Genomic DNA, 18,158 nt, shown 5'->3' on the forward strand with positions numbered 1-18,158 from the left:
CGCCAGAGTGTCTGCACAAGTCTGCCCTCCTGCCTGGGCCACCTCCAGAACCAAGGCCCCACGCTGACCCGCAGGACAGAGGTCAAAGCAGTCTGTCTGAGATCCGTGGCCGACTGCCCTCCCAGCCACATTGGGACGTGATCACTGAGCCTTGTGCACCTGCTAGCAGCCCGCTCAGGCCGGGAGGTCAGTGGCAACCCCGCTGGGCCCCAGCAGGCTGCCGTCTTCACTGTGGCAGCCCTGTGGCACAGGCCTCCTGTTCTGGCCACAGGTAGTGGTGGGAGTCCCATCATTGGCCTACGGAAAAGCGTGGATGAGGGCAGGTGGAGGGGGGGGGGGTGTCTCCCAGCTGTGTCCAGTATTTGCAGGAGGCCACACTCTGGCCCGAGATCCTCTACCGACTCCTGCTTAGGGTCATGAGTCTCGGGGGCTCAGACAGAAAGACACCCTCAGCCCAGCCTTGTCACCTCTAGCCTCAGGACCTGACACCCTCTTTTTCTTTTCCTCCAACCTCATCAGCACAGCCCGGAGCTGGTGTCACCCTCAGTGGCGTCACCCTCCCAGGGCCAGTTCCCAGAATTCACTTTGCCAGCTGGCCCCAGTCACTGGGGTGCAGCCAGTCCTTTCAAAACAGTCGGAGGCAAGGATGCATGCCCTTCCCGTGTGGTCAACACCGGGACCTCTGGTCTCAGGATCCTCTGTATGGCTCTGCCCTGGAGCAGACCAGAGTGGGTGGTGTCACTGTCCCCTCAGGACCTCCTCACGGAGAGGCTGCCTTTGTGTCCCCTCGGTTGGTGGGTCCCACATGGGCCCAGGAGAGGGAGGCAGGCGTGGACATGGGCCCAGCTGGGCTCCTCTGCTGGGGAGTCCAGCCGCCATTTTCCTTCGGCCGGTACAGAGAGCATCCCTGTGACGCTGTCCGGGCCCATGCACAGATCGGCCTGGTTCTATCATTCCCTCCTTACCTCGGCCCACAGGGCACAAGAGGGTGGCATAGCTAATGACAGGCTGCACCCTGCCTGGGTGGGGGCCTTTGTTCATTCACTGGATGGTAGACTTCCTGGGTGCTTGCTCTGGGCCAGGCCTGTGCGGGTGACCACCGAGGGCAGGAAGCCTTTCCCCTCCCTCTAGGCAGCCCAGGTCAGCAGGGCACCAGCAGAACTGTACAGGGCGCTAGGCATAAGTCCTGTGTGTTCAGAAAAGAGAACAACTTGCCCTATAGGATGAAGCATAGAGTTGCAGTTGGGAACAAGTGGGTGGGGTCTTGAAGGATGAGTAGGAGTTTGTAGGTCAAGCAAGACCTGGTGACCAGGCCATTCCAGGACACAGTGTGGACAGCAGTGTGGGAGAGAAGGGGATGGCTGAAGAGCAGTGGACCCTGGGTGTGGGGAGGTTGGCGTCTGGTGGGAGGGCACATAATTTTGACGGGCTCATCTGTTCTGCTGAGGAACTGGGTTGTGACATGAGCAATGGGGAGCCACAGCAGAATTGACGCAGGGAGAGGTGGGAGCTGCCAAAGAATGGCTGAGGAACCTGTGGAGAAGAGGGGAAGGGAAGGGGGAAGGGGCGAACTTAAGTAGAAGACTGCACCGTACCCTTGGAAAGGGACACAGTTTGGCTGGGGTGGGGCGGGGTGGGGGGGAGTGTGGAAGCCGAGCCGGCTCCTCGCCAACCTCCTGATCGTGCTGCCAAGAGTCACAGCTGTGGGTCTCCACCTCCAACACCAGGACTAAGGCTGTGGGACCCACTCCAGGTTGCTGTGCACGGAGGGCTCGCCCACAGGAGCCCGAGAGCCGTGGGGAGCCCGCTGGCCCCTTGGTGGGGCAGCTGCTGAGGGATTGGCCCTTGCCTCCAACTTTGGGGCGGGCTGAGGAGGCCTGCAGCAGGCCGATGGAGGGGCTGGGCTGGGGTGGGAATCCAGCCTAATGGCCCTCTCTTTGGAAGCCTCCCTGACCCCCTCTGTCCTCCCATAAATACTCTCCCCCCTCTGCTCTGTTCCCACTGCCAAGGGCCCGTCTTCGCTGGGTTTCCGGGTTCAGCCTCCACGGTGTGCCATGTGTGAGGCCCCGTGGGTCACAGGTCACTGGCCAGCATGGAGCAGGGGCTTTGGCCAGGCCCAGAACGAGTCCCATCACAGAACCCGTCTGCCCGCGAGCCTCAGCCCACAGTCACGTCACGTAATTAACACATAAAAATCCATGATTTCTCCTCGGTGTTGGCAAACACCAGCCGGCTGCTAATGCAGTCCTTTCTTTTAATGGATTCTTGAATTTAAACGACATGTAATAAAACATCGTTAGCTTTGTACACCATTTGGCTAGGTACCGTGTGCCGAGTGGGGCTGGCTAGAATATCATCACCGAAGCATCTTCTGTACACGTGGATTTCTTATTCCTTCTTGGGGTTGAGTTTGTTTGATGGACAGTAAACCTGTCCTGGGCCATCCCGGGGCCAGGTGCCCAGGGCCTTGGGTGAGGAACTGGGGTGGAGGTGTTTGCTGGAGAGAACTTTTGTTCTACTTCGAGCAGTGGACACAATGCTGACCTCACCACTGTGGAGAGAAAAGGGGGCGGGGTGGGGGCAGGGCACTGAGCAGGAAGGGTGTGAGCACCAGGGCGGGCTCTGCCTGCAGGCTGCCTGACCATCCCACTTTCCCGTCTGCCCTCACATTAGTGGGGGCTGGGGCACCCCAACACATCGGTGAATGGGGCTCCGTGGCTGCCCCCAGGCTCCTGGGGCAGTGGGCCTCCCGCACGCAAGCCCAGCAAGAGGCGAGAGCAGGGGCCACACAGCGGAGCAGGAGGCTGGGCCGCAGCCCTGGAGCCCGCAGGCTGGCTTCTTCCTTCAGCCTACGGGGATGTCCCCAGGCGGTCCTGGTCCCAACGCACCTGCCCCTCAACTCCAATACCCTTGGCTACACGCCCGCCACATACATACACACTCACTCGCTTGCCTGTACCTTGTACACTCGTGTACCCCTAGGTCCCGTCCGTCTGTCCCGCTCGTCTCCCTGTCCGGCCCCAGCACAGGCACACAGTTCGCTCCCTGACGCCTGCTGAGTTCTTAATGGTTGTGGTAACAGCACTAAACACCTGCTGGTACCCAGCCTCTCCCTGCAGCCTCACATGCCCCAAGGAGTAACCGTCTCCTGACCTCTGCACTAGAGAGGCTGGTATAGACGGGCCACCAGCGTGGGTTCTGTGAGCCTGGCTTCTCGTGCCTCCTGTGGTGTCTGTGCGGTCACGGTGGGCAGCATTCTGGGGGCGCTGTGTCCCCACATGTGCACATACCCGGTCTGCGCCTCCATCTTCCCGCCAACAGCACATGTGCCGTCTTCTTTTGGCTATTTGCTCTTAAGGTGGAGCTGCTTAGAACATTCTAGACCTGCCTTTCGGTGAACAGGTGGCATTTTTGTGATGTGCACACCTCGGATTGGAATTGGTGGGTTTGGGCAGAAAGGAGCTCAGACAGGGTCATGTTCCTTCCACTGGCGGCATGGAGCGGGCAGGGCCACTGGTCACTCTGCCCAGGGCTCTGGGCAGGCTTCCCACGGAAAGGGGCCGGGGAAGGTCTCCGTGGGGGGGGGGACACAGTCAGGAGGGCGGTGTGTGTCCCGAGTGGGGCTGCCTGGGACTGGGGCGTGGACGGGGAAGGTCTCGGTGTGGGGGGAACACAGTCAGGAGGGCGGTGTGTGTCCCGAGGGGGGCTGCCTGGGACTGGGGCGTGGACGGGGAAGGTCTCGGTGGGGGAGGAACACAGTCAGGAGGGCGGTGTGTGTCCCGAGGGGGGCTGGCTGGGACTGGGGCGTGGACGGGGAAGGTCTCGGTGGGGGGAGGCAGTCAGGAGGGCGGTGTGTGTCCCGAGGGGGGCTGGCTGGGACTGGGGTGTGGACAGGGAAGGTCTCAGTGGGGGGAGGCAGTCAGGAGGGCGGTGTGTGTCCCGAGGGGGGCTGGCTGGGACTGGGGCGTGGACGGGGAAGGTCTCAGTGGGGGGAGGCAGTCAGGAGGGCGGTGTGTATCCTGAGTGGGGCTGCCTGGGACTGGGGTGTGGACGGGGAAGGTCTCGGTGGGGGGAGGCAGTCAGGAGGGCGGTGTGTGTCCCGAGTGGGGCTGCCTGGGACTGGGGCGTGGACGGGGAAGGTCTCAGTGGGGGGAGGCAGTCAGGAGGGCGGTGTGTGTCCCGAGTGGGGCTGCCTGGGACTGGGGCGTGGACGGGGAAGGTCTCGGTGAGGGAGGGACACAGTCAGGAGGGCGGTGTGTGTCCCGAGGGGGGCTGCCTGGGACTGGGGTGTGGACGGGGAAGGTCTCAGTGGGGGGAGGCAGTCAGGAGGGCGGTGTGTGTCCTGAGTGGGGCTGCCTGGGACTGGGGTGTGGACGGGGAAGGTCTCGGTGGGGGGAGGCAGTCAGGAGGGCGGTGTGTGTCCCGAGGGGGGCTGGCTGGGACTGGGGTGTGGACGGGGAAGGTCTCGGTGTGGGGGGAACACAGTCAGGAGGGCGGTGTGTGTCCCGAGGGGGCTGCCTGGGACTGGGGTGTGGCCTAAGCTCTGCCCTGCTCTCCAGGCCCAGCGACGAGCACCATCCCAAGGTGAAGGCTGACGGGTACGTGGACAATCTCTCGGAGGCCGTGGACCTGCTATTGCAGCACGTGGACAAGTGATGGATGGGCCTTCTGGGGGGGAGTCACCGGCCTCCTGTCCCCCTCCCCAGTGTCTGGACCACCCAAGCCTCTTTCCTCTGCCCTCCACCAGCAGGCAGGAGGAGGGCACCAGACAGACAGCAGTCGGCCTCCAGCCCCCTCTCTGTCTCCCTCTGCCCACCCGTCCTCTCCCTCTCCCCCACTCGTGTCCCCCGATGGCCTGCTCTCTGGTCTGCTCCCTGCCTGCACAGCCCTCGAGCAGTTGGAGGGTGGGACAGGCCTCCAGAGAAGGCCCGAGGCCCGCCGGGAATGGCCGGACCCTCACACCCACGTGCTCTCCATGGGCACCTGGACCTGCTCCTTGTCCCTGGACTCTAGAGCGGCTGCCCACTGCCTCTTTGTTGAACATTCTTGGCACTTTAGAGGGGACCCTGAGAAAAAGGACCTCCCGTGCGGTCATGCAGCCCTGACCTGAGCCAGCCTCCCTGGAGCGGCCCAGTGACCGCCCTCTGCCCAACCCCTGCCCCCACCCGGGCTCAGAGTGGCCGCTTAGCACCCCACTCCCCCCCCCACACACAGGCCAGCCCACCACTTTCGTGCCCCCACAAGTCACCTTTGGAGTCAAAGCTGAGGCAGCTCCAGGGGCACTTGGAAGACCACGAGCTACAAAGCAAGATTGCTAACCTCTGGGAACAAAGTTGCGGGCACAGAGGGTACTTTCTGGAGCCATAACTTGATAAACTGGAGTGTGTCGTGCCCATTGTATGCAGGAGGAAACTAGCCATTAAATAAACAACCCTGACATGCAGCTGACTCGGGCTTTGCCTGCCGAGGGCCATGGGGTGGGAAGCAGTGGACGGACGCAGGGCCCCAGCCTGCTGCAGATCTTCCATGCCCCCAAGCAGGCTGGACAGTTCCCAGGCTGGAGATGGGCAGCGCCACCGGCCACGGTGGGTGGAGTTCAGGGCTGACATGGGGCGGAGCTGGGCTGGGGACGCTGTCCTCAACACTGGGTGTGCATCCACCAGCGGCCTCCCTCCTCCACTGGAAAAGGTCCCCTGAGGCTTAGGAAAGCAGAGTCCCTTCCTGCTCTCAGGCAGGTGGCAAGGGCACAGAAGTGGGGTGCAGGGAGAGACCCCGTGTGCTGTGCCCACGGTCCCATCTCCCCCCCAGCGTGATCACCCACAGCGCAGCCTTCCCTCTCAAAGCTGTCCCCGTTCAGATAAATTACTGGGCACTTTGCTTTATCTCGTTTTTCTTCGGGTTTGGCTTTCCTTTTAGACCAGTGGTCCCCAACCTTTTTTGGGCCACAGACCGGTTTAATCTCAGAAAATATTTTCACGGACCAGTCTTTAGGGTGGGATGGATAAATGTATCACGTGACCGAGACAAGCGTCAAGAGTGAGTCTTAGACAGATATAACAGAGGGAATCTGGTCATTTTAAAAAAATAAAACATTGTTCAGACTTAAATATAAATAAAACAGAAATAATGTAAGTTATTTATTCTTTCTCTGCGGACCGGTACCAAATGGCCCACGGACTGGTACCGGTCCGTGGCCCAGGGTTGGGGACCACTGTTTTAGACGACACAAGCAATACGTATTACTACAGGAAATTCAACAGAAAGGCATAAAAAGACCCCGACAGTCACTCAAAGAATAACAACTATGACAACTTGGGCCACTTCCTCTGGGCCCCCTTTCCACGTGAAGATCAGTGTTTTTAACAACATGGACTGGACTGGACGTCTGGTGTGGTACTGGGGTTGTTTTGCATTGACTCTTCTGTAAGCCCCGCGAGCGCTATGACCCTGACCTCTGCCCGCCTGTGAGGAAGGTACTTGGGATCAGCACCCTGCCTGCCACCCTGCCGATGGGCCCGCATCAGACGCAGGTGTGAACCGGCCGGCTCGGGCCGGGTGGAGCTGTGCCCGGGGCACTGCCCCAGCTCCAGCAGATCTGGAGGTGCAGGGGGGGCAGGGTGTCCCCTCACTCCCAGCTGCAGCCACTGCAGCTTTCTACCCCGTCCCGTTTTGTGAACTAAGCAAACACCGACAGTGCAGTTTGCAAAGGGACCTGGCGTTAAATGGAACACAGGAGGAATCCAGATTATGTGGACAGACGTCGGGGTTTAGCAATTAAATGAGCCTCTCCGTGGCTGTCCTCAAGGGTGCAAACACCCTGGTCTCCTGAGCTTGGGTAGCCGGGATCCTGATTTGGAGGGCCGGGCCCAGAACTGCATGCCCTGAGCCCACTCTGGGCCTAGTCTGTGTGTGCTGGTGTCTCTGAGGTCCAAGCAGCACAGGTATGAGCCATCCCGCCACAGGGGGTGGGGGGGAACCCCTCGATTAGTCACATCCAACAGAAACCACAGACAGCTCCTGGCGGCTGGATATTAAACCAGGAAGCTTTATTTACACAGTAACAGTAACAAGCAAATTCCTGAGACTAGAGCGGCTCTAGTGCAAGACAGCCGTGGCCTGTGTGGGGGGTGTGAGGGTGGACCCAGCGCTTCGCCTGAGGCACACAAGTCGCTCTGCCGGGGGCAGGGCCCAGCCCAACCCCACCACACTCTGGCCGACACCCTTCCTGAAGCACATCTGTTTCGGGAAAGCTGCTACGGCCCTGAAAACAGCCCCCCGCTGTCCCCAAGCCCCCAGGACATCTCCCCCCACGCACTGAAAACACAATGAATCTGCCAAAGACTACGCTAGAAGGTCAGACTATCCTACCTAGCCTACGAGCTCTCCGCTGAGGTCTGGGACTTTTTCTCGTTTCCTTTTTAAAAGAGACATGGTTTTCTGTGGCTGGCACCAACAGGAGGGGTTTGACCAACTGTCGCTGTGGCAAGAGGTGGCCCCATTGCCCACACAGGGGCAGTGTCTGGGCGGTACCCACCAGCGTGGCGGAGCAAAGGGGATTGGAGGGACTGCTCACACTCCGGGCACAAAGCCTAGAGTGATCATCACTTAGGTGACTGGCCCCACAGCCAGAGTGCGTGGTTTGCACCTTGTGAGCAGACACGGAGGCGCAGTGCACGCAGATGCCAAGCATGAGCCGTGCCAGGGCCGCCCAAGGGGTATTTTCAATGCCACGGAAGCTGCTCAGACACGCAGTGCCCCAGACCCCCCTCGGGCAGCACCAACCAGGGGAAGCGTGGAAAGTCCTCTCCCAAGGGGAGACCCACTCGGACGTGTGGTTTTGTTTTCTTTATAATGTGGGCTTTTTTCCTTTATTGACATTTTCTTTTCAGCATACAAATTCACAAAACTTTCCTGCTACAAAAATTTTGTTGAGAAGTAAGGCTTTCTGAGAATGAAAATCCATTCTGTCCGGTCAGAACAAGGACCCCTGTGGCCTGGGTGTCGCATGTGCCGGTGTGCACCGTAAGGCAAGAGGGTTTGCGGTAATGTAAACGGTGTGGCCCTGCCCCCTCAGGCACACAGCCGCCCACGAGCCTGGCGGCTTTGGGGGTGCTCCTTTGGGGTGAGTGGGGATGCCATGTGACAGCAAGCCTCTCCTCCCCACCCAGTTTTCCTGGAGCCACAACCCCGTTCTTGTCCTTCAGGAACCCCTGGGCAGGCAGGTGGTCTGGAACTGCCCTCCCTCCTGGTTCTGATGTCCTCAGTGTCCCCTCAGAGGCAGGAGTTCATGGGCATCAGGACCCCGACAAAAGTGGGGCTCTCGCAGGGTGAGCCACCCACCTGCCCTCTGCCCTCAGGGACAGTCACGTGGGGTGGGGTCAGAGGAAGCTTCCTGGATAAGCCTCCCTCCAAGAGCTCCAAGACCAGAACGGGCCTCTCTGGGCAGAGTGGCAGAACCTTCTAGATGAAATCTCTCTCCAACCAAAAGGTAAATATGATGCCAACTGAGGGCCGTCTCCTTCTCTGCACAGGAGGGACCCACCATTCCCTCCCGGCACTGCTGCAGCCATGGGCGTGGGCAAGGAGCTGTCATTGAGGGCGGGCACAGCCAAGAGGGCCCTAACCCGCCTCCGGCTGGGGTCCCTTCTGCCCAAAAGGCCCTGGGATGGGGCCTGCTGGCCAATGGGACCAGCTTGGGGGAGGTGGGGAGGAAGGGCCCACACTCAAGCTCCATTGCTCATCAGTCCCCTCCTGCCACCAGGCCTGGGAATGGGAGAGGTGGCCAGCAGGTGTGACGCCCGCCACCATGTGCCTCCCTCCCTCCTGTCCCCAAGGAAAGGAATGTGGGGGAAGTGCTGCCTGGGCCTGTCCTGACTCAGCTCCTATCCCTCACTGTGGTCACCTGCAGTGAGGACCAGGAGGTGGGCCACCTGCCACTCCTTCCACAGGAAGGGCTGCGATCGAGGCCGTGCTCCCTCTGTGGGCACCGCTGTGGCTGTGGGCCAAACGAGTCGCTCCCACCTCAGGCTTCTCGAGGACAGGAAGAACCAGCACGTGCCCTCCAAATTCCTATGCGGCCAGCTGTCTCCGGCCACTGCCCCAGCCTCCTCTGAACTACCTCTAAGAAGGTATGGCCTGCATAACCCACCAGGTAGGGATCGGGGGACTGTCCTAGTCCGCCCAGAGCCTCCCACTCTCTGGTTTGGCTCTCCATGGTCCGGAAGGGACGTGCCTTTGGTGGGAGACACTCAGCGAAGCTGGATGGTGCCCCAGGCCCTGCCCGGTGCCCGCATACCCAGTACCCTCCCTAACCAGAGTCTTCAACACCGTCTTCGAGGCCACGGACGGGGGTTTTCTGCAAGTATCTCATGGCTGATTTGTAGAAAAAACCACCTATAAATCAGAACCTGAGCCACCTCTTGTGATATAAAAAAACAAAACAAAACTGAAAAACTGAAGGTTTAAGTAAAGCTTCCCAATAGGATCTCTCTTGAGGGAAAGGAAGGCGAGGACCTCTTGTGTTCAACCTGCAGGAGGAGCGAGGCATTTGCTGTCAGCCAAGGAGCAAAGCGGAGATGGCGGACGTGCGCTTACCGCGTGCCCACGAACTGCAGAGAGCGCACCTGTTATTTTTAGCCTTTTGGGAAAAGGAACCACTTGCTCATAAGCCGACCCAGCTGCCGCTGTCAGTGGAAGGTGCTGGGTTTGCTGAAAGCTCAATTCCGAGACAGCGGCACCCGCGTGGTGTGTCTGCAGGTGGGCTGGATAGGAGCGGCCAGAGAGTGACACCTCAGGGGGCAAGGCTCCTTGTCACCACCACTGGGGAGTCTGCCAGGCTGTGAGGAGCTGGGAAGGGTGCGAGCGTGCCTCCAGCTCTGTGCCCATGGTGGGGGTGACAGCAAGGAGGCGGCACTGAGAACACTGCCTCCCCAGCCCCGCTCCAGCTGATTTGTAGGAAAAGCCACCTCGAGGTGGATAGGAGCACCCTGGTGAAAGCCAGCAGTCCCCACCACCCGTGAGAATGTTTCCGGGGACCTTGCAGGCCCTCGACCCAGTCCCTCTAGAGCGACCAGCAGACCTCTCCACCCTTGAAATGTGCACAGGGCCTGGTCCGTCTGCCTGCTCACAGCTCCTCCCTCCTGAGGACATTTTCAAGAGGTTGCCCTTGTAGGGTGACATCTCTCCACGCACCTGAATCAACTAAGCTCATCACTCAGTGACAGGTTAGCCCGGGAAATGGCTGCCATCTGCCAGCCCAGCCAAAGCGTCCCCCAGAGAGGCAGAGAGCCACAGGGCAGGGCTCTGCACACGGGAAAGGTCAGCAGGGCTGTCTGTTCAGCCAACAAATCCACCCAATGTCCACCCAGTGTAGACGGCCTCTAACAAGAGCCCCAAGTTGTTCCCTGGGCCCTGAGACTCTGGACATGGAGGGCCCCCAGCAGCCCTGGGCCCTTGTCTCTCACACTTGGAATTAAGGCCAAACGGTTCTGGTGTTACTACAGAAGGAAGTGTCTCCTGAACCTTCCCACGCCCGAAGCGGGGAGACCTGGGAGAAAAGGCACAGAGTAAACTGAGCGAAAGAAACTGCGGGGCCGACTCCCCGAAACGGAACCTGAGCAGGAGGCCGAGAAGGGCCGTGACACCGCCAGACGGACCTGCGCCCCCCGACCAGCGCCATGGGGTCAGAACGCGGCCAGGGCCAGCATGCAGAGCAGGGCCATGAGACCGCGTGTGGGGGTGCTGGATGCCCGTGGTCGATGTCCCATGAGGAAAAGGGGCAGAGAGACCCACACTGAGAAGCCGCTCTGGGGCTACAGCAGTTCTGTGGACTGAGGTGGTCATGCTGGCGAGCGGCCGGGCGCTTTGTTCCACTGCGTGGCATGGCGTGGCATGGCCAGGTCGGCCTGTACTGGGCTGGGGCCCCTGTAGGCTGGACAGCGCCCCCCCCCCAGGTGGGTGGGCTTACTCCCAGGGACCTGACGCCTTCCAAGAAGCTTTCGTCAGGCCCAGACGTGGGGCACCCCCCCTTGGGTGCCCACCTCATGCCCAGAGGGAGGCCATGGATTCTGACGCACCCCACCCCTGACTGGGGCCTGGGGCCCCTCAGTTGTTCTCTATCTGTTCAATATCCAGCTCGCCATCCAGGGAGCAGGGGCTGCTCCCAGCAGCCCCCCGGTCCCGCCAGGCTGTGGCTGACCCACCCCGCCTGCCCCAGCCCTCATCCACGGGGCCGCCGTCCGCCTCCTCACAGCGCAGCTCCTCCTTACAGGCCAGGTGGTCGTCGAAAGACGGGGGCAGAGGCTCAGGGACCGGGGTCCCGGCGGGGGTCCTGCCCCCGGGGCCAGAGGCCGAGAGCAAGGCGGCCCAGGACCTGTTGCTGCTGACGTGGAGTGCGAGGGGGCTTCGGGGGCCGTGGTCCTCCATCCCGGAGCTCAGGCAGCTGAGGCTGCTGAAGGTCTGGCAGTTCTGCGGGGGGAAGAGATGGCACAGGTCACCAAGGGGAGGGTCGCGCTCCCTTCCCAAAGCCCCAGCACCGCACGCCCCACCGAGCCACGCCAAAGCCCCCAGGGCAATGGGAGACCGCCCAAGTCCTGGACCCTTCCATCACCCTGGCAAGGGAAAGGGCCTGCTGGCCACTCGCTCATGAAGAAATACCCCAGCCAGCCAGTGCCACATGAATAAGAGACTGCAAAAGCCAGGTACCCACCGCCAAAGCAGCCAAGAGCACCAGTCTGTGGATGCCCAGTTCCGGGGAGGCTGCCCAGGGCTCAGGCCCTCGGGCACCACCTTTCTGAAGGGCCATCTGATGAAAAGATACCAGATTCCTGCAAACACTTTCCCTGTAGGCTTTTTATCTGAAGAAAACAATTCAGGGTGCATGCACTAACTCAGCCACGTGACTGTTCCCTGCCACACCGCTCCCCGGGAAAGGGGAGAGTAACCTGGACCCCTCCACAACAGCGGCCCCAAGAGCATGCCTCTTCAGACAAGGCAGGCTCTGGAGCCACAAAAAGAACATTCCAGAGTGAATCTACTGACGCAAATGGAAACCCGCCAGGCTGCACTGCTGCACAAAGGGACACACTGCCCACCCCACCCACTTGTCACGACCAGAGTGGGGGAGGTGGGGCCGGGAAGGCTGAGCTGACACCCAGCCTGGAGCACAGTACAACCATGCAGGGAGGTGGTTTCCACGGGAACCCAGGGCTCCTCCTGCAGATGCTGAGATGCTGGCTCTCTGGTGGGAAGGAAGACTCCCAGACCTTCAACAGGGCTCCCAGGTGGCAGAGGCCGCAGGGCTCGCCCGCCGAGGGCCTCAGGCAGACCCCTCGTAGACCTCGGCTGCCTGGTCTATAAGAGGCAAGTGTTGGGCCTTGTGAGACCCCAGTGAAACAGCATGGCCGTCAAGAGCTCCCCACCCCCAGGGCTGGCTTCATGGGCCTACTCAGAAGAGCCCTGGGCTTGGTTTATACTCTGCTTTTGCAGTCTTGAAACTCGGAAGTTTTTATAAACGGCTCTGCACTTTCACTCTGCATTATGCCCGTGACTTATACAGCCAGTCCTACAGATAACACTTATTCTGTCTTGTCCCTGAGTTTATTAGACAGATCCTCCCGTCCCTCCCACCCCTGACCCCCCCCCCCATTCCCTGTGTGGGGCCTGCCTGATCAGTGGGCGCAGCCTGAACACCACCCAAAGGAGCTCGGGCCACCTGCTCACGAGAGGGGGCAGGGCTGGTAGGGGCACAGGTGGATCGAGTTCAACGTCTGCTTTCACAACAGAGGGAGAGGGCTGTGACAGCGAGGGGTGCCCATGGCCAGGCCCTGGAGGTCCCCAGCAGGACCAGGAGCAACGGCAGTCCCCTCTAGATGAGACCAGAGGGACTGCACGGATGGTGAGGGCAGCCAGGGTGGGGACCTGGAGCACCACATGCCTGCTGATGCCCAGATCCCGAGGGCCCGGTCCTTTCACAGGCCAGTGTTTGTGTGTCCCTTTGGAATAAAGATGACCACCAGCTGTCCCGGGAAACAAGCTGCTGAAACAGGTTCGGCAACGAGGAAATCAAAGGGCTCTCCCTGGAGGCAGGTAGCCTGCCTGTCGCCTGTCATGTGTGCACGGTCGTTGTTCCCAAAGGCGCCTGAGGAAACTGCTCTGATGGCTGTGCTTTTCTCGGAATCTTTTGATTAACTGAGAAAGGTGAAGCCCAGGGTACTGGCGGGGGTGGAGGGGGGGTGGAGGCTAAAGCACTGGGATTGAGGAGAGAAGGGCTGGGCCACCGGTTAGACCTCCCGGACCCCAGATGCGGGCCGGGCCCAGGCCAGAGGCCAGGCTGCACCCTCACCAGACCGGGAACCCTGCCATCCCCCTACTTGAGCCACCATGGGGGGTTCAATGAGGACACCCCCCCCCCCAGTCTGCACAGAGCACATTCCCTCCCCCAACACAGCAAAGGGCTGCTGACGGCTTTTCAGGCCAAACGAACATCCCAAGGTCAAACACAAGCGTGACACTGGGCAAATGGAGAGCCACAGATGGCTGCGACATGGGGGTGGGGGGTGGGGGGCTCTGGGGCCCCTTCCGCCTCCCAGCCACTGTTTCGACGGGCTGAGACCTGAGCCAGGACAGAAAGAGAACTGGGTTGAGCACAAGAAAGAGGGAAGATGACTCAGCCCAGGAAGAGGCCTCAAACCCCACCTCAGTCTGGGTCCCTGGGTCCCCCTGGCCTGGCCACCCCAGACAGAGGAGGCCCAGGTGCAAGGCCAGGAGATGCCATGGACCTCAGCACCATGGCTGAGTGGCCTGTTTCTGCACCCTGGAGAAGGGGGTTGGGTAGGAAAACCCCACAAGTGGCAACGTAACTCGTGTTGTAAGTAACACCATCCAATGTAGGCCCAAAATGTTGCAGATGGGTCACAGGTGATGCCAAGACACGGATGCCCTCAGCCCGTGGGGATCCTGACGTCCGTTTACCCCAGCACGCTGAACACCTGAACAGGCCCCACTGTCCCCGAGCTGGCACGTGGGGACGGCGGGAAGCGCTCTGCAGACAGCACAGGAAGTGCTCCCGGGTCTGCGTCCGCTTTCCCTGGCTGCTCCAGTCATCCCGCCGGACTTCAGGGCAGATGTGACTGAGTCTGGGCATTCATCGCGTCCAATGTTAGCCATGCCAGCGGCAGGGCGCTGGGGACCCCGGCTTTCTTGAACTTTTCAGAGATGTAGCTTTGGCATCTATGTGCTCCAGAGAGGGCTGAGGCCTGCCCAGGTAACAAAGCTGTTCTAGACCCGGGCTCTGCCTGGCATGGGCATCATGGCTTCAGACAAGACCTTCCACCCTGTGGGCCTTGACCCACCTGCCCAATGAGAGGTGGACCAAGGGCGCCCAGGACCACCCCACTCTGGCTGTCTGGGACCACTGGGCCCTTGCTCTATGGTAGGGCGAGAAACTGCGAGGTTTGCTTGGTAAATGTCTTCACAAGCCAGCCCCAAGCACCACTGAACCCCACCCCAATAGTCCTCAAGGCACCTGCTCCTTGGCCACAAAGCCAGTGTCACCTTAAAAACTCTGTTGACTCAACATTAGACACAGTGAAAACCAAGACCCGCCTGGCACCCGAGGCATGCCCCAGGTGGCACCCTCCTCCTGCTGGAGGAATGTGACGGCCACAGGCCACAGCGGCACAGTGTGAGTCCTGTCCGGACTCCACTCCCAGGAGAGCCCCCGCCCCACACGGACACCCAGGGTGTGTCCCGTGACCCGGCCCTGAGGCTGCCCTGCGCCTGGCACGCCCTGGGGCAGGGTCCAGCCCAGCCTGTCTTGGAAGCTCATGCTCGCCAGAAGCCCAGCTCCCACAGAGGAGCCCTGCATGGGCCTGCTAGAGGCCTGTGTGCCCTCAAATACATCCGGGGAAACCTGCAAAGCTGTAACAAGTTCAAAGCGCCACATGAACACATTATTCCAGGTGAAATGCCTTCTTCAGGACAAACAGTCCCCCAACCCAAACGTTGTACCAGGGAAGGGCTGCTGACTCGGCTGGGCACAGGCCTACCCAGGTAACAAAGCTCACAATGTCCGTGTGGCCTCAGGCTAGTAGCTGAAGATATCGGTGAGCACCCCAGGCCTAGCGTCTGGGGAGATTTAGGAATGGAGCCCCAGAAAGTCAGCTGCAGCCAGCCATGTGTCAACCAACCACAACCAGTTCCCTGGCCTTTCAGCCAGGAACAATGGCCCTCTTTCCTATACACCCTTCTGTGCAGATATCTGCTCCTATACCCTCCTCTGCGGAGGAAGGGGGGGGGCTGAGCCCTGGAGACAGAGGGACAAAGTGGAGGGAGTGGGGGGGGGGCCACCGCCAAGGCCTGGCTCATAAGGGTTCTAGAGCCGCCCTGGGCCTCAGGGGGACGCCATCCTAGGTGCTCATCACACTGTGGAGCTCCCCGTGGGGTCCGGCTGAGGGCTGCTTCCCGTCCTGTCCACTTCCCCCTTCTCACCCCCCAGGTGTCTGAGCGTCTCCGCACTCAGCCTGGTCTCCCTGTCTCGGGCTCTGCTTCTAGGAAGCAACCTACCTAAGAAGGGCAGTGAAAGCACTTTGCACACAACTGCTTGTCACCACGGCTGTTCCTTCCAGGACAGAAACCCCAGGCTTGTCAAAGCCTGGCTGTTGGGTCCCGCCAGGGGTCCAGGTGTGCGAAATCGGCCCGCCTCGCATTTGCTGGGGAGCAGTGGTCTCTGGGGGACACTTCTCCCTGCTTCGTCCCGCATGGGACTTCCTCTCGCTGTGGCACTGGGATGAAGCACACGTGTGCTCCCCCTTCTCAGACAAGAAGGGTGCCGGAGCCCCGCCCAGTCCCTCTGTGGGCACTGCCCTTCGTGGCCAGCACGTCGGCATGTCCCCCGTCAAAGCTACCTCCCTCCTTCTCAACCCAGTTTGCCAGGTCTCTCTGTGTTACCCAGTGTGGGTAGAACAAGCCCTACCCACACGTCGGCATGACCGGATCAGGGACCCAGCCTGGCCGAAGCTTCCTGACCCCTGTGGCCACTCACTCGGTTAGAAGCAGCTGGGCCCAGGGCTCTGGCCACACGGAGGCATTTCCTTCCCAAACAGACACTTCCATGAGACAGAATTCTCCAAGTATCGAGAAAACACTGGGTCGTGGTAATGGCCAATGGCCTGGAAATGTTCTAAGTCTCCTTTATGCTGGGAGATGGCATACAGGGAACCAAGACAGCCAGGTATGTGGTTTCCTGGGTGGGTTTTTTTGTTTTGTTTTTTGGTGTTTTTTGTGTGTTTTTTTTGTAATGATCACAGAAGGGAAAAATGCACCAGGACACTGTGGGTCTATCTTTAATCTATCTTTGATAAATCTGAGTTTTGCACGGAGGCTGGCCTCTCTCACAGGAAGCCCTGGGCCCGAGGGGTCAGGATGGAGGCTATTCCCCCATCCCCCGCCCCACGGCTGCCTTGGACTGCAGTGTCCAGCAGGCACTGGGCAGATCAAGGCCAAGGCTGTTTCTGTGAAATGCTTAACATTTTTTTTCACTCCATGAGATGCAGCCCTTTTGAGCCTGGACAGCGTCCCTACCCTGAGGAATAAGGGAAACAGCCAGGTTGCTGAGGCCTAAAAATAGGAAATCGGGTTGCCTCTGGGGGTGGGGTGGGGGTAGGAGGGTGCTCTGGGGCCCGGGGAGTACCCAATTTGGTAATGGGTACCCCAGGCTCTTCCAAGATCACGGGCTCTAGGATCAAACAGCCGGGGAGGGGAGCAGGAAATGTCTGTGTGTGGGAGGGATGGCTCTGGGCCCTGCCTTCCTGTGCCACCGTTTCCGCAGCTCGCTTCTGCAGGGACCACACGTGTCCCCACGCAGGCTCTTCTCGCCCACGAAAGCCTGGCTTTGCACCCTCCCTTCTGGAAGCCAGCCCGGGCCGAGCACGCGTGTACTCTGCTGGCCCCGCGCACCCCTGACCCTACACCCCGCCACCTGGCGCGAGAGTCAGCTCACGGGAGGTGCTCCGTGCATCCTGGGAACGGGAAGGAAGGCCCCACCCTGGCAGCCCCGCCTGGCTCAGCTTATGTGTCTGCACGGTCCCGAGGTCCCTGGGGTGCTGTGGGCGGGAACAGGCCTTGGTGGCCCAGAGCCCTGCACGTCCTCTGAATGGCAGCCAACCTCATGGCCTAGAGGCCCCTCTCTGCCCGCACCCCACTCCAGAGGCCACGCCGTGGCTCAGGCTGTTTCTGCACCAGGCCCCGGGGGGCAGATGGCCTGCCCGAACACAGAAGGTGTGGAGGCCACCGCCAAAGGGCCTCCTGGCGTGCGCACCACTGGAAAACAAACCCTTTGTTTCTGCGGTGTGCGTTCTGGCCGGCACACACCGGACGGGCCTGTGAAACCACTTCATTCTCCACGTGCTGTGAAGAGAATTCCTTGCCTGACAGAAGTCGAGGGACCTTTTCAAAGCACACAAGGGTCTGGCAGGGGGCCAAGGCCAATGCTCTGCAGAGACACATGCGGTATTGGGGGCACGAAAGGTGGGTCCAAGGTGGACACCGGGTTTTGTTCTGCTGCCCGGAGCGGGCGGGCCGCGTGCGGACACAGGGAGACAGGCCTGCAGAGCTCTGGGGTCCTTACAGCTCTGTCCCAGACAAAGGGGAGCCTCACTCGGTGGATGGGCAGACCGAGGCCGACAGGGGCTGAGACCAGCCCCACACTGCACAGCTGACACCAGACAGCTTGCAGGCCGAGCTTGGAAGATGACTTGTGCTGAGATCACTTCCATCTCCGCGCTAAGATCTTCCTGACTTTCCTACTCTCCTTTTTGGCAAGAACAAGGTTTGACGCGTTTCTAAAATTACACTTCACAAAACTGCGCAGACAAAAAAAAAGAAGAAAAAAATGTCGCTACCAGCCCCAAGTTCCTACACTTAATAATCATCAAATTATTTCTGAGCTTTACACAAGCCCAGGACCTGAAAACACAGGAAGGGCCAACCCCCAAATGGCAAGGGGGCCACACATGTGCCAGACATCTGCATGTGGGCGGTCAGCCGCGCAAGCCCTTCTGCGTGGCTGGAAGGCACCGTCACGGGCACACGGAGGGGAAACCCTCGGAGAACGGCTTGCTGTGCAGGGTTCACATGGCCCCCGCCCACCTGACAGGGGA

At 60.5% G+C, this 18,158-nt stretch overlaps 2 protein-coding genes across 8 annotated transcripts in view; one reads left to right on the plus strand and one right to left on the minus strand.

The window, feature by feature from the left end:
- LHPP (phospholysine phosphohistidine inorganic pyrophosphate phosphatase) overlaps positions 1–5,443 on the plus strand; it is a 95,646-nt gene extending 90,203 nt beyond the window's left edge. Inside the window, exon 7 of the mRNA XM_066239660.1 lies at positions 4,560–5,443. Coding sequence (XP_066095757.1) covers positions 4,560–4,656 — 97 coding nt within the window. The 3' untranslated portion in view covers positions 4,657–5,443. The remainder of the gene's footprint in view (positions 1–4,559) is intronic.
- Positions 5,444–7,025: 1,582 nt separating this feature from the next.
- FAM53B (family with sequence similarity 53 member B) overlaps positions 7,026–18,158 on the minus strand; it is a 109,612-nt gene continuing 98,479 nt past the window's right edge. For all 7 annotated transcript variants that reach the window (XM_066239651.1, XM_066239657.1, XM_066239658.1 and 4 more), the window contains exon 5: positions 7,026–11,466. In XM_066239651.1, the coding sequence (XP_066095748.1) occupies positions 11,104–11,466 (363 nt within the window). In that variant the 3' untranslated portion in view covers positions 7,026–11,103. The remainder of the gene's footprint in view (positions 11,467–18,158) is intronic.

This window comes from Saccopteryx bilineata, chromosome 7, assembly GCF_036850765.1.
Source record: "Saccopteryx bilineata isolate mSacBil1 chromosome 7, mSacBil1_pri_phased_curated, whole genome shotgun sequence".
Taxonomy (NCBI): domain Eukaryota; kingdom Metazoa; phylum Chordata; class Mammalia; order Chiroptera; family Emballonuridae; genus Saccopteryx; species Saccopteryx bilineata.